At 36.5% G+C, this 15,218-nt stretch overlaps 1 protein-coding gene across 3 annotated transcripts; it reads right to left on the bottom strand.

Annotated features, from left to right (window-relative positions):
* Window positions 1-301: 301 nt before the first annotated feature.
* Window positions 302-14,583, bottom strand: LOC121868578 (transcription termination factor 5, mitochondrial-like). Of its 3 annotated transcripts, none has more exons than XM_042369336.1 (9): window positions 14,529-14,583; window positions 12,827-13,013; window positions 10,042-10,213; window positions 9,423-9,520; window positions 8,390-8,523; window positions 5,198-5,363; window positions 2,700-2,861; window positions 1,423-1,608; window positions 302-1,047 (listed from the first exon to the last, which is right to left on the bottom strand). In XM_042369336.1, exons 2-9 carry the CDS (start codon window positions 12,986-12,988, stop codon window positions 439-441), a joined length of 1,689 nt encoding a protein of 562 aa, XP_042225270.1. In that variant the 5' UTR covers window positions 12,989-13,013; window positions 14,529-14,583; the 3' UTR covers window positions 302-438. The 3 variants fall into 3 exon arrangements, with proteins under 3 accessions (XP_042225270.1, XP_042225269.1, XP_042225271.1); XM_042369335.1 differs by lacking the exon at window positions 14,529-14,583 and adding an exon at window positions 14,283-14,407; XM_042369337.1 differs by lacking the exons at window positions 302-1,047; window positions 14,529-14,583 and adding an exon at window positions 14,283-14,429 and having other exon boundaries at window positions 1,438-1,608; window positions 2,677-2,861.
* Window positions 14,584-15,218: the final 635 nt, after the last annotated feature.

Genomic DNA, 15,218 nt, shown 5'->3' with positions numbered 1-15,218 from the left:
ATGAGAGAGAGAGAGAGAGAGAGATGTAGTAAAATTGGAGAAAGTGTCATCACATTTTTTTCTTACAAAATATATTTTTTAATAGGATTTTTATTTAATACAATCAGCAAACATATCGTGGTGAGTTTCAGACATCACTTACATAAAAAACCCATTAATTTACATACTTCTACACTTATTTTACTATGAATTTATTGCACTCAAACTATAGATATTATTCAATGCGGCAATTTTTAGGACTCGGTAAACCACTGTCCTGTCACATGTCTTGTAAGAAGGACAAAACAAATAAAACTATTAATTTATAAAAATAATTGTTTATTACTATACATATAACATTTTATGAAGTTTATAAATTTGGGCTTTCTTTACATGCAGTTTTATGCAGTGCAAACAATAAGTCAGTATACAGAAGGTATACAATAAGAGTGAATATTTTCAGCATCTAGGCAGACTACATGATGCATTTTTCTCCATGAAATAGAGAAGAAGCTGCAAAACATTTAGATCTGTCTTGATGTTTAAGAATGGCTGAGCTTGAGGTCTGCATGGCAGCTGCGTGAGCTGGTCAAGTAGCAGCTCTGGTGGGTACAATACCACATCCAAAGCCGACAGTATTTGTTTCTTAGAGAAACCTTCTTTTAATAATGCTGAAAGGTTCTTTCTAACACTTACAACAGTCGTATGTTGCCCCCAACACTGGATATGGAGGCATTTTCTAATGACACTTGACTTTTCATTCAAGAGTTCTCCCAAGCAGATGATGACATCTCGTTTGTTCTCCCTGAGGTCGCCTACAGTAATGTATTTATGGAATCTGCTCTTGCTACCTGATAATGTGTTGAGACTTGGTACAACGTTAGTATTTTTCACCTGTTGTAAGAGATCTAAACGATACGTAACTTTATTGTAATAACACAGCAGTCGTAACATACGTGGGTGTGGGCGTAGGGCAGCAAACTCAGGGATTTGTTGAAGTAGACTGAAGCGTTGTTGGAGTGTGTCTGGGTGTAGTGTACATATCCTGGGTACAGCTTTCAGTGATTCCTATAGTACAAGAATATGGCCAAAGTAACATATTAATAATGGAGGACAGAGGCAAGGAGCCCCAATTTGCAGCCTAATGATCAACTGTGAGAAATCTCCACTAACAAACTCCTATCATGTGCTAGAGGGAGGCTACACTCTCAAATGGATCTGTATAACAATACTACAAGTGGGGATAAGTCATACATTAGGTCACTCACTGATGACTTGCACATTATAAAGAAATTAACTAACATCAACAACTGATAAGAAACTTAAAAACACATTGGTTTTCATGAACTTTACTCCATTGTAAATCAAAGAAAAAGAAGAAAAAAAAAACACAGTACATACAGTACATGCACATAATGTACTGTACTGTGAGAAAAGTCTTACCGGAGTCACCCCGATTTTGTTCAGGATAGAATCAATCTGTGTCAGTTGATGGTACGGGACGGTGAGAATACGAGGAGTCAAGGACACTAAATCCTTGATGTCTGTTCCTGCTATGAGCCTCATCTCCTTCTCAATAAGGGCCATATTGAGAGGACTACAAGTCAGCAAGAAACCATTTTGTATAATCTGAAGAAAAAACTATATTAGTAAACATGTGCTGACTTGCAATCTTTTGTAATGTACTAAATGCAGTTTTATCATTAATCCCTGTAATAATATGTCGATACTTTATAACTATGAACACAGTCTGTGAGAAACAGTCCACAGTCCACTTTCAATTTGACCCCGAGATGTGCACCAGTGTGTCCCTGACAAACACACAGCTAAATTGGGGAATAAGTTTAAAACTGAAGCCCATAAATACCTATAAATTAATAAAAAAAAAAATTATTAAGCAAATAATAAATTTTCCTAATACAATAGAACCACGATTATGTGGAGTCTAGGTAACCATCATATTCAACTAATCGGCACCAAAATGAAATGATAATAATATGAACGATAATGCCTCCAAAATCAGCTAGAATAGTAAGTTTGAATACCGCACTCAATGGGGATGAGCTGCTATACTTATTGTTATGATAAACAATAAAACTGATACATAGCATATCATAAAATACAACAGCACATACTGTATTTTAAGTACAAAAAATAGCTCCTTCCACACTCAAACCTTCCTTTGGGCAATGTGATACAGTTCAGGCAGTCAAACAGCTGCCTCACAGACATATAGCTGCTGAGCTGTATGTAAACTGTCACATCACATCAGGGAGGAAGCACGGCCACGCAGTTATAGTCCACCGCCTCCACAAACATTTACTTCCCACACATACACACCCATGCTCTTCATTTTTCTTATTTTATAGTTTTATATTACATTTTTTATTTCTATGCAACATCGTTTATATAGTGGAAAAGGTGATAACAAAGTCCGTTGTATCACTGTGCATTGTAGGATTTACTGTATGAGTGAGGTTCAATTAATGGGAAATTCTCTTTATCTGGCACCTCTCATTCCCCTTAGGTGCCAGATAAATGTGGTTCTACTGTACAATGAAAGTGAAGGCCCATAAGGAGTGTGTAGATTCAGCAAACTGTTTACTACAGTATAAAGCCTTTAGTTTACAAGAGGGCAGTGTTGCAGGCACTTGAAAAAATAACAAAAAATGTACTCATAGAGGACAACCAACTAACCCGAGTGACATAGATAATGATACCTTGGAAGTTCCAATATCCCACTGATGATGAAGCTGATGTACCACTTGCTGCTGCAATTTCATGCTCTTAGTGAGGTTGTATGTCCGACGCAGTTTGCCAATGTTGTCCTGGTCACACTTCAGACACCAACGCAGGAACACAATGCTAAGTTCTCTGTGCACCTAAAAGTAAAAATACAGTTCAAATTAATTCATTCTATAAATGTTTCATGGGGTTGTTTAACCCATTGTGTACAGGTTCCTCTCTGAACTTAATAAAATCATCTGCTGTTATAAGAAGCAATCCCTTTGTGAAGGGCTTAACAAAAAATATCAGTCAAGTGAAAGGGTATCCAATAATAGTGATATCCCCGTTAGCCGGAACAAATGATGCAGTGTTTCTGGGTTTGAGAGATTTCCAGGTATAGCATTGAAATGAATTCTCTTATCCTGGAAAAAAACACATCTACGGAATTTTTCCGGGCATTGATGAATGTTTCTGAGTCTAAACTAGGCATCTGGAAAGCACCAATGCAATGGAGGCATTATTTATTTATGTAAACACAACTGTACAGTACAGTTTATTGTAAATAAACAGTAAAAACCCCGAGTACTGGACAAATTAAACCACAGCAATGCCGTTACTCAAGACAAAATCCGTTATTTGGATGTTCTTATCAGCAGGAGGCCAAAACTGTGGTCACACTAGCACAGTTTGAACCTTGTGTTTCATCTTGTTGATCAAATGTTTCAGGCAAAATGTAAGCTAGTGTGGCTGCTCCCTAAGGCATGGATGGCCTTGTGCAGTGTGAGATATAGTGGATGATGTAGTTGTGTACAGTATACCTCTGGCAATGAAGTGGATATGTTCATGAAATTCACTTCCTTTCATGAACTTCATTGTCACAGGTAGATTTCACAATGAGTAAAAGGCAATAGGTTATAATCCTTCATTAATCTGTATTTTACAAATGTAAAAAATGATCAAAAGTGCTATAATACACAATGAAAATAATACATAGCTAATCATAAAATACAATAGAATATATTTTATGCACAAAAAAATATATCTCCTTCCGCCCTTGGAACATCCTTTGGGTGATGTGAAAATGGGCTAGTTCAGCCAGGCAGCCACCCAGCTGACTCAAGAGATGTGTGGCTGCTACACTATGTGTATACTGTGACATCACGTTGGGGAGATAGCATGACACTTCCATACATATGTTCACCTCCTACACAGACTACTGTACACACTCATGCTCTTCATTTGTTTTTTAAGTTTTATATTATGTTTGATTTTATTTCAAGGTCACACTAGAGTATTGAAATGATCTTGCCACTACTTTTACTGTTTCATTGCATGTAATTATGTATGTAGCCATCTCAAGGCCACAGCTGACTGGCAATGTATGTTATGTAAGTGAAGATTATGCAGGTGTGTTGTGGAGATGAAGCAACTGAGGGAGGTGCTGTAATTGTCCAACAGATGGCACACTGTGTAGTGCATATGACGGGGGATGGGGACCAAAGTGGAATGGGGGACAAAGGGGGAAAGAGAGGGAGGGCTGAGGGAAGGGACTTTTGTCCACCATAGTACAGTACCTGTAGTTCATAAATAAGTGAGAGATGAGGGAAGCAGCACATGCTTCTGTACCAGAGCTTAAGGCCAAACAATGGTGTGAGGAGGAGGGGTTGGCAGGTGGTGAGTGGCACAAACATGCACATATGTACACACGATGACCACCAACACCACACCACGCCACACTGTCCATCAAATAACCTTATTTTATTTTATCCTCTTCACAACAATCATTTCCCCAACACCATCACAATCACTTCCCAGCACCAGCACCAGTCACCCCCACCCCCCACACCCATACACACACTTAGCTCACACGCTATAAAATATTTTTACTTGTTTAATTATTACCTAATGTCCCCTTCAACTGATTGGTAAATTTTGTTTTAATAAAATAAAATTATCTTAAAGTCAGATGTATTTTAACAAAAATAATAAGCACTGAAAATCAATTTCTTACCTTATATTGATGATGATTGTGACTGAATGCGGCAGGACCACATGATCCACACCGCCCTGCTCCTCAACAATAACAAATGACCCTCATGATCGGCAAGATTTTTATTGTATTTTTATATTTTTAAAGATTCATGTCACATAACAGAAGTAGCCAATTGTAGCTCACGAACACTCTGAGCTACCCTACTCATGTGCTCGGCACACGATGCAATCACTTGGAAATTCATTCGAATGCCTGGAACGGAGATATTTTTCTCGGATTGCTAAAATGTTATTTTCCGGGTAATAAAATGATCTGGGGATTGAAGATTCCAGCTAACGGGGAGATTACAGTACAGTACAGTAAAATACATCAAACAGTATGCTAAAGTAATTTACAGTATTTCACAAAGTTAAATGTTTTACTGAAGTGCAGATTCTTCATTATGACACTTTAAAAAAGAAAAAAAAATTAGTTATTAACACTTAGTGTGGAACAAACCTCAGACAAAGTGCACTCATTTATATCCTGAGGAAGGTTAACTGTGAGCAGCAGTTCTTGTGGTACACCCATAGCAGCCAACACTGACTCTCGGGGGTCATACTTCTCTGGCAGGAGTCTCCAACTCTTCATTAGTGAAACTTTGCACTTGAATAGTTTATTAAATCTGCATAAAAAAATTTACAATCAAATGTAACAGTGAAAGCATTTTGCAGTCTGACTTACTTAACAAAATTGCTTAGTTTAGGTAAATTAGGATGATACAATTTACAGTATAAGTAACATAGTTGAAGGCTAAAGTGAGCTTTTATAGTTAAAATTAAAATAACAGTTTTATTTCTCAAATTCTATAATGATTAAGGTAAAAAATACAAATTTCATAAAGCACAAAAGAATTAAATAATACATTTGTGAAACCCACATAATGACAGCTGAACCCAAGCCGATAAAGCCAAATGAATTTCTTCTAATCCATTTACTGTATCTTGAGCACTCATGCATACAAATGTGTCCACAAACACACACACAGTGATAATAACAGTACAGTACTGTATACAGTAATCTCTCTATTAGCCGAAATGCCGGGTCCCTGAAACTCTCCAATAGCCGGAACTGAAATTGGCTAAAAAAATTCCGGAAAATGTTCTCAATTCTGGGTCTGCGAACGAGTTTCCGAGGTTGAGAATCTGCAGCATTTCCCCCCCAAAAAAATCAGAGAAAATTTTGGAAAAATCACTTGATTTTTTTTTCCTGTGCCTGGGAACAAATTCTGAGGATAAAATAACGCCCAATTTATGAAAAATCCCCAGATAATCTCTACAAACCTTTCTGCTCCAGGCCTGGGAACAAAGGTTCTAGGAGTTACGACAGACTGCATCATGCTTAGCTGTGTCCACACGTGCTGGATGCGTGGGTGGGAGACTGCTTGGGTAACTTGAGTCGTAGGCTCACGCACTGTGATTGGCTAATACTGTCATGTGACTGCATGGGAGGCCTGTGATAGGCTGATGCATCTCCCAGCTTATCCCCTCTAAGGCTAGCATCATGATACACTTAGTTCATAGTCCTCTGACATTGTACAAGCCAAAAATACAATGTCAAAGTACTGTAAAGGCATAAAAATTGATTTACAGTTACTTATACTGTACCATATGTGTAGGAAAAGGGAAAAACTGGAGCACCTTAGCCTTTGTCTTTATTCAAGACATCTTCAGGTCATCAGGCCCACTAGCCCCCACCCCAACAATGAGTGACCTAACATTGCATTAAGTCAGAGGCCCATAACATGAGACCACTACTGTAATCCCTCACCCCACCTCCACCACAAATGAGAGAAGACCTTACATACAATGGGTGACCTGACATTGCATCAGGTCAGATCAGTAACATGAAATCCACTAATCCCCCACCCCACCTCCATCACGAATGTTAAAAGACGCAAAAAGTGATTGCAGTTATGTATTACATTCAGAGATTGGACAGTATGCTCCTACTGTTGGTTCAAGACAACAGTAGTAATAAAAATTATTTTGTGTATTTATAATATACTGTACGTGTACAGCGGTGTTTTCATAAATAAATACAGTTCTGTACGAAATGCGCCGTTTAGACTCGGGAAAACTTTCCCCAGTGCTAGATGAAAAATTACACTGTTTTTGCTGTGACACACACCTACATTCACGCCTCACATGCCTATATCATATAGATTTTTTTTAATATACGTATATATATATTTAACCAAACTTTTAGATAACCCATTCAGGATTATTTTGGTATAAAATGGTGTTTCAAGCTCAATTAGAACTGATTTTATAGACTCCTGTATCAACATTTCTTACGTCTTTTTCATAAAAGAATTGAGTCCCAATCATTATATCGTCAAAATATTTTGTTTATGGATCTTTTAATTGAAGTGGTCTTGTAGAGAATTTATTCAGGACCAATATGGTACCAAATTCATCTCTCTTAATACAGTACAATCAGAAGAGATGAGATAATTAGATGCATAGTAGTTTAGAGATGAGATACATTCCGGGGATGTGGGATAGTATCTGTCCATGCCGGATGTATAGTTTAGACTCTCGGAAACTTTTCCCATTGCCCTGAAAAATTCCCGGGGTGTGAGATATCTCCGGGTTTGAGAGAGTCGTCTCATTACCCAGACATCTCTCATTCCTGGAAGAGCTCCACATCAGTTATTCCGGCTAACAGGAAGATTACTGCATGTACCCCCTGGATAGTGTTAATCATCATATGAAATGGAATCACATTAAAACTCTAAAATTTTCTTTGGAGGATTTGTATGAGTCAAAACATACTGTGTAGAGTGGTCACTACAGTATATATAAAGGTGGAAGGGATAATCACATTTACCTGTTGCAAGTGACAAAACCAGAGTCTGTTATGTTTGGACTAAATGGCCTAACACAATACAACACTTTCCTGCCATACACCTTCCCTGATATATTACTGCTGGTCTCCTCATCTTCCATACACTCTCCTTCTCTGTCCTATATTCATTCTCTCCGGATACCTGAACCATCTCAACACTACTTCGTCAGCTTATACTGTCAGTACTAATACAGTGAACTATTTCTACAATGAATCTTTACAGAAAAAAACACAGTAAAGTATCATAATGAAGTAATTTTTCGTTTTTAAATTATGTAATCTGTTCCACCCCAAACAGATGAGAATGGATTTATTTTGACGTGTAGCTCCAGTATAGGTTATCTCATAGGCCGAGTACCATAAGAAAATTAATGATCTTTTTTTTATTTGCAGATGAGGAAATAATAAGAAATTGGCAGAGAAATGACATGAGAGGAAACAGTCAGTTTATTATTCGCATACGGAAAGCCAGATGAGATGCTACACACCGCTCAGCTGAGAAAGAATTTATTTGAAGACACCCACATTAGTATTACTGTTGATTAAATTATTTTAAAACTGATCGGTGTAGCATCTGGTTTTCCTAACATGAATATTAAACAGATTATTTCCTCCAGTGTTAATTTCTCTGCCATCTTTATTGATTTATTATGATTCCCTCACCTGAAAACATAAAAAAACACAAAAAAACATTTATTTTCCTATGGTGCATGACCTTTGACACATCCTGTAAAAAGAGATATGTTTTACATAGTATTTCAATTAACATAAAATACAAAAGCAGCTGAAAACATTACTTACTGAATATAGTAATAGGCTGTGAGATTATGCAGACCTAGTTCCTTCAAGATAGCTATGTTGTGTTCCATGGTCAGGGGACAGCGGTACAACAGTGAAATGAATTCTTTTACCTCTTCTGGACATAAACAATTTTCCTGCAAGATTCGTACAAAATAGATTATACATTTTTTTTACAGGAGTACATATTCAACCAGAGGCCGATGTAAAGAACGTGAATTATACCCATTAGTTTATATCATACAACTGTCATAATTCCCATTGATAGATTTAATAAAATACAAAGCAATACATACAAGAATACTGATATAGTCATCAATAATTAAGGCTTAAAATCCTATTGATTATGCACACTTCACTGTTATCCATTACAATTGATGTTTTAAATTCTTACACCATGGTTTAAACTCTGCATGGTTTGATGTAACTCTGGGTGATGGACTGTGATCATCTCCTTTCCCTCTCAATCAGTGGTTTGGTTTACATCATAGAAGACACATGCCTGTCAACCCCTCACACTGGCGGTACACTATCAGGCATAAGAGCCTCACATATCTTACACCATCAAAATGACAAACCATTTACAATGTTTTAGGGACAGTCTCTCTACCTATGGTAATACTGAACAACATCTTACAATCCGTCATGAAGTCCTTGGATATTGTTATTAATATAAGACCTATGAATTTACAGGCATCACCATCATTTGCTTCTAAAACAGCTAAAAAATATAAGCTTAGTGATAATAATATTAACTCCCAACATCACTGATTCTTAACTTAATATCCTATTACACAAATGAAACTCATCTCAAAAGTAAATGGGAAGGTATTCATCACTCAATTCATACATGTTAGTAAGAGTGGGAAATTTATTTTTGCCGATAAAAACTTTGCCTCAGCCTAAGGATAGACCAATACCACTGTTATTTATTCAAGAACCCATAACTACCAATACTTCCTCTCTATCTATCTGTGTATGTAATTCAAAATACTTATAAGAATTATTTACTCTACAACAGGGAGGTGGGACATACCATAAAAGTAGTCATATTACGAGCCAGGGTGTAAACATCGCAGGCCTTAAGGCGAGGCTCCTTCTTTAGTATTCTATAGACAGTATTTCTTGATATATCTGTAAGAATGAGAACTTAATTATTACACAAATATAATAACAAATAACTTAATACCACAGACATTTCAAAACATTAATCAGTATCTCTTTGTTTTTACAGTCAGCTGCAGGGTAAAGTATGCAGGCTGTATCTGGTGAACCTATTATCCTATAAAGTGAATCAAGGAAAACAAGCTCCTTAAGAATGTAAGGTAATGGCTGGGGAGTGATGCATGCAGAGTATTGACAACAACAGGAAGGTTTCAAGGACCAGTCAGAACACTTCAGCACCTTCCTATATCCTCAACTTATAAATAAATGATACATACCGAGGTATTAAATTTTAATCTCCATATAATTATAATGTTTCTTATCAAGGTTTGAGTTGTCAAAATATTTACTAACTATATAATTGCAAAATATTTTCATGAATTTTATGATAATGTGTCAAATTCTTTGCACACTACAATAAAAGTATTATTTTATTAATTTTATTACTTAAAAAAAGGTCTAAAATTGCCAAGAGGTGAGTGTTAACTTACTAAAGTAGTTCATAAGCATTGTCACTTGGGAAGTTGGTTGTACATATCTGAGAACTACTTCTTGTTCTGGTGTTACTGCCTCTGCAGTAGAAGTGTTGGTAAATGTTACACTGCACAAAGATCTTCTCTGCTGTAACCAACTTGTATCAAATGGGGAATGACGTACCGGAACCTGTAGATGTGTTTAGCATTAAGGACATACCAAATACTGTATTATTAAAATCCCAGTAGATAAAATGGGAAATCATTCATAAAATGTCCTTCAACTCTATACAGTACTGTAATACTGTACTGTACTGTATCGGCTTTATTACTTTGTAAGGTCATACCCAGGTATCATTTGTGGGATATCTATCCTTTTAACAAAGTTTAAGCTCTGTAATATTTTCTCAGCTGTTTACACTAGGAGTCAATCTGATGTCTTAAATTCTCAACATACAGTACTGCTTCTTATTCTCGTGTGAAGACTTTAGTATAATACAGTATAGCTTATAAACTTGACCGATTTGAAGTGATTTAAAAAATGAACCTAAAGATGTACAGTACAATACCACTACTGGGCACAAGTATTTAAGAAGTCCTGGATGTGGTTCTGTTAGTAACATTTTCATACAGTTTTCCTCTCTTTAAATTCTTTACCCGTGCTAAGCAATCACTTCAACTATACTGCACTGTCCACTTCATAGGAAATCCATATTGTCTGCCAATAGACTATTAAACTAGATAGGTATGTGTTGGTTAGCATGTTTGCCTCACAAGAGAATGGTCTTAAAATGGATTTCAAAATGCAGAAGGAATTTGATCAAGTTCCTTTAATCAGACTAGTACTGGACACTGAGTTCTGAGTGAGAGAGTAACACAATATGGGTTACTCCTTGACCCTGGGTTACACAGCTTACTAATGATGGGTGTGTTTGTTGTGTTGTCAATACATTACTGGTAGCGTCTACACCTTAAAAAAAAAAATTCCAACAAGGTGACTTGACAACAAAGCATATATAATCAAGGTGGCAATCATTACTATCACTGGCCTTTCTAAAGTGACATATCCATATTTCTCTGTCACAAACTAAAGCATATCACATCACCAACAAGAAAATTCACTACAGTATACTACCGTACAGTACTAAGAAGCTCATTTGTTTCTAAAGTCACAAAATCTGCCATTAGTAAAAGGAAAAAATTGTAACTCAAAAAATTTTCTCTCCGACACCCAACACAAGTTTTGTTCCAACACAGACTTGTTGACTTTCCTAACTCATCACCTTAACTATACTCTTAGAGGTCAGTCTGCAGTGGCCATGATGGACTACATCCACAAACACAGCAACACAGTTATGAAAGCCACCTGCTGGAGGGTGTCTAGCTGGATAATTCTGTACCATATAGTCCAGGCTGTGTAGATTAGCAACCAGGATGTGCCCAGACTACAGGACAGACACAATTTTTCATGCTGATGTGCCCAGCACTTGCCCAGTGGACGAACCTAATAATATGAGAGGATAAAACCTAGATGAGAATTATCAGAGGCTGCGTGATTCCCACTTTACCATACATGTTCACCCAGGGAGGTCCATCATCAGTGTACCAGGATTAGTGACCCATGTCAGGTGCAGGTATTTTATCTCTACATTAAGTCGCCGTTGGTCAGTTAGTATCAATTTGTCAACAGTTCAAAGGAGCCACTAAGCTGAGAGGCTGTAAATGTGAGATAACAGGAGTTGCGACCTCACATGACACCAAATATAGGAAGGGGGGGGTTAGTTTGGGTAGGTGATCCACCAACTCCAAACACCCTACAGGTTGTGAGGTGAGGTGACAGGAGTTATGACATCACAAGACAAGGGTTACCACCACTGACAACATTCAGATTGACATGAGTGATCTGTGAGTTATTACATACAATAAATATGACTCTTTTAAGATGTTTATTTAACTTTTCCCATAATATAAATGTGGGAAAGCAAATTTCATCCTAAAATTTGTCAGGTCTAGTAAAAAAAAATATCTGGTTAAGTAAATTTCAAAAGTTACTTGCCCAAGAAAAGTAAATGTTTGAAATAATCTGTACAGCCTGCAGTCACATGTCATGCGTAACATAAGGAATCACAGAAATGCTACTGTTACGCAACACTGTATAAGTACTATAAAAATATTTAGTAAAATTATCGTTTCGGTCATCCACTTATTTGGAAGTTGAAATTATGTTTTTCCGATGGTTTTTGATGTGTTTTGAATGATTCTGACCTTTATTTCTACCACAAATCACTACTTTTTTAGCTACCCCCCTCCCCCTTTATCCAATGATAATGGGGTTCCCCAGTGGGAACTGGGGGTGGGGGAAAATCACAAAAAGTAGTAATTTGCGATAGAAATGAAGGTCAAAATCATTCTTAACACATAAAAAACCACTGGAAAAACATAATTTCAACCTAAACCTAACCAGTAAAAATCGGTCACAGCACTGCTTCTCAAATGCAACCTAACCTTTTCCTAACCTATTGCATGGACCCAGTCGGCTAACCTAGTGCAAGTGTAATGCAGCATAGTAACCAACAAACGAACACACAGGTAGTCTCTCAGATAGTCGTAACTAAAAATCCTAAAATTCGTTGGATGACTGAAATGATAATACTGTACAGTAATACCATATATTCCCAAAAATAAAATTACAGTTATGAATATCAACTAAAACGTGATACTAAATACCGTATCTAAATGTTATTTATAATATGGAGTCTTCTTCATTATGTACCCACGAAAAATATAAAAGTGAAATATTTACCTGTAGATGGGAGGTACGATATACTGTACGGGGGGTAGAGGTAGTAAGGCCACACACTCTTCTGTTGGTAACACTGAACCATCCTGAGGTAGAGCTGGTAATACCCACCAAGCTGTGTATCCGACTGGACTCTGATGCCAACAGTAGCTGCACACATCTCATATTTTGTGTGATTAGATGTGTAGACCTACAGAAAATAACAATTATACTGAATGACAGCCATAAAGAAATTGTTAATAATAATATTTTTTTAAGATTATCATAAAATATTGTTGTTCAATACCGTACCTGTGAAAGACATGAACACACCAAATCTAAGGGGCAATGGGAATAAGTTCACAGGGTGAGGGATGATGTGTGTGAGACTGCCACCACTGTATGACTGACACTGGTTCTTGCTTATATTCAAAATTCTTTTTCTTTGTTCCCAACTAAATTTTATTTCCATAAACCAAAACAAATACTTCTGTGAAAATCTCAAAGAAAATAAACTACTCAAAGTTTGCACAATCATTCCAGACATTTATAATAGTTACAAGTGTCATCTCTCGCTCAACAGTTTACAAATCACAAAAACTTTAGCATTAGTTCTTAACATTTCAAGAGTGGAAAATATCAATGGATGTTTCATGTTCTGTGTTCCAGTTTTTGAGAAAATGGGGGAGGCTAAGGAATCCTTACCTGCCATTTAAGGGTTAATTATACAAACTGTTTCACATCAAAATCTGCTAAAATCTATAATACAACAATAATTCAGTCATACATAGATCTGTAATTAGAGTCAATGCAGTATAATTACACTAGTATATTTCCTAGTGCTTATTCAATGACAGCCATGTTTTAAAATTAAACAAAGTGATTGGATGGCTCAACAAACATTTTACATGTCCTTAATAATCTTGATCCTTTTAAGACCATATCACATCTGATGTCCATTCATTTTCTTTAAATAACAATATGTTTACATAGTAAATTTTTACTTGTTGTCACTAAACGAAATTGAAGTTGAAACTATGTTTTTCTGGTGGTTTTTGATGTTATGAACGAATTGGACCTTCATTTCTGGCACAACTCAATAGTTTCCGAGATACGTCCCCTCCCTCCCATCTCAAAATCTATCGATTTGCTATAAAAATCAAGGTAAAAAGTGTTCAAACTGAACTAAAAGATTATATGGTATTATTTTACTTTAACACAACCATGGAATCTTGAGAATTTTACCTTTGCAGTTAATAGTTTAGACAATTCTAAGACACCTCTTCTCGACGCTTCCCCCGAAAACGACTTAAACCTGCAGGGGAGTCCAGGAGTTGGAGCCCCCAAGTTTGGAGGTTAGGTAATTTTTAGGTTATTTGCGACGGAAAGGTAATAGAAGAAAAGTCATAAAATTGCCTAAACCATCGGAAAAACACATTGCTCAACACCAGAGCCAAATTGTCCGAAACTGCAGATTTACCGTCAGCATTTATGACTTGATGTCAAAAACAGTCAATCAGAGGGTGGCTGACGTTGTCAGTAGCCGGTTTTGTAGCAGCAGCCAGTCTGGGAGTGATAGCACGGTGACAACAAATATAACTTTCTGCAAATTTGCCATCGCTCATTATCCTCATCCTATTCATTTATGAATGATCAAGTCTGATTCTTTAAAGTAAAATTTAAAAATAAGTATCAGTGAGCAAATGAACAAGCAAATAACTTGTACCTGGCACCAAACACTTGCAGTGTGAGGACAGGAACTTATAATTTGCGTCGGTATTCGTCAGTGGCGGAAAGTAGTCAAAGTGGCCCGGTATCCCTTTACTCGTGGCTTTTCCAACAGAGAGAATCCAGGTTAATCTTTTATCCTCCTTCAATTTTGTCCATATTCCCTTTTTAGATTTCAGTCAAAATGCATGATGGTAAAAAAAGTTTTCATATTATTGAAATAATTATGTTGAAAGCGATTTATGGCTAAAGTAAAACGATCTGTCCAAGCAAACATCTTGCAAATGAAAATGCACCATTAAAAATTATACGTGTTTAAAGACCTTCGTTTTTGAAGCGCAATACAGCAATAACACTATAACAATAACCTCAACCCTCAGATGTTAAATATCAAGTACAGTACTGTACCATCCCCGCCAATAAAGTATTACAGGGAAACTATGTATACAACTTCATAAATATACAAATGCAAGATTTTCTCGACTACGATTACATTCTGAATAATCATGATAATATAGTGTTTCTATCTCATGATCAGTACATTACAGAATTAAAATAATGACCACATTAAAATGATAACACATCCATCGCTGTTATATCCAAACTTCATGAGTGGTAGCCGACAGTGTTTATTTAGACAGTTGTACTGTAATTATATATGTCATTTAACAAAAAATTATTTGAATTT

This window comes from Homarus americanus, unplaced genomic scaffold, assembly GCF_018991925.1.
Source record: "Homarus americanus isolate GMGI-L3 unplaced genomic scaffold, GMGI_Hamer_2.0 scaffold59495, whole genome shotgun sequence".
In the NCBI taxonomy this organism is placed as follows: Eukaryota; Metazoa; Arthropoda; class Malacostraca; order Decapoda; family Nephropidae; genus Homarus; species Homarus americanus.
The sequence above is the reverse complement of the archived record's forward strand: the minus strand, read 5'-3'. Positions and strand labels throughout refer to the sequence as shown.

Excerpts from the sequence above, each read along its gene's own strand:
- LOC121868578 (XM_042369336.1), bottom strand. The coding sequence starts at position 12,988 with ATGAGATGTGTGCAGCTACTGTTGGCATCAGAGTCCAGTCGGATACAC. Across the intron at positions 9,521-10,041 it reads AATGCTTATGAACTACTTTA|ATATATCAAGAAATACTGTC; the intron begins GTAAGTTAACAC and ends TCATTCTTACAG. Across the intron at positions 2,862-5,197 it reads ATGAGTGCACTTTGTCTGAG|GTGCACAGAGAACTTAGCAT; the intron begins GTTTGTTCCACA and ends TTTTACTTTTAG.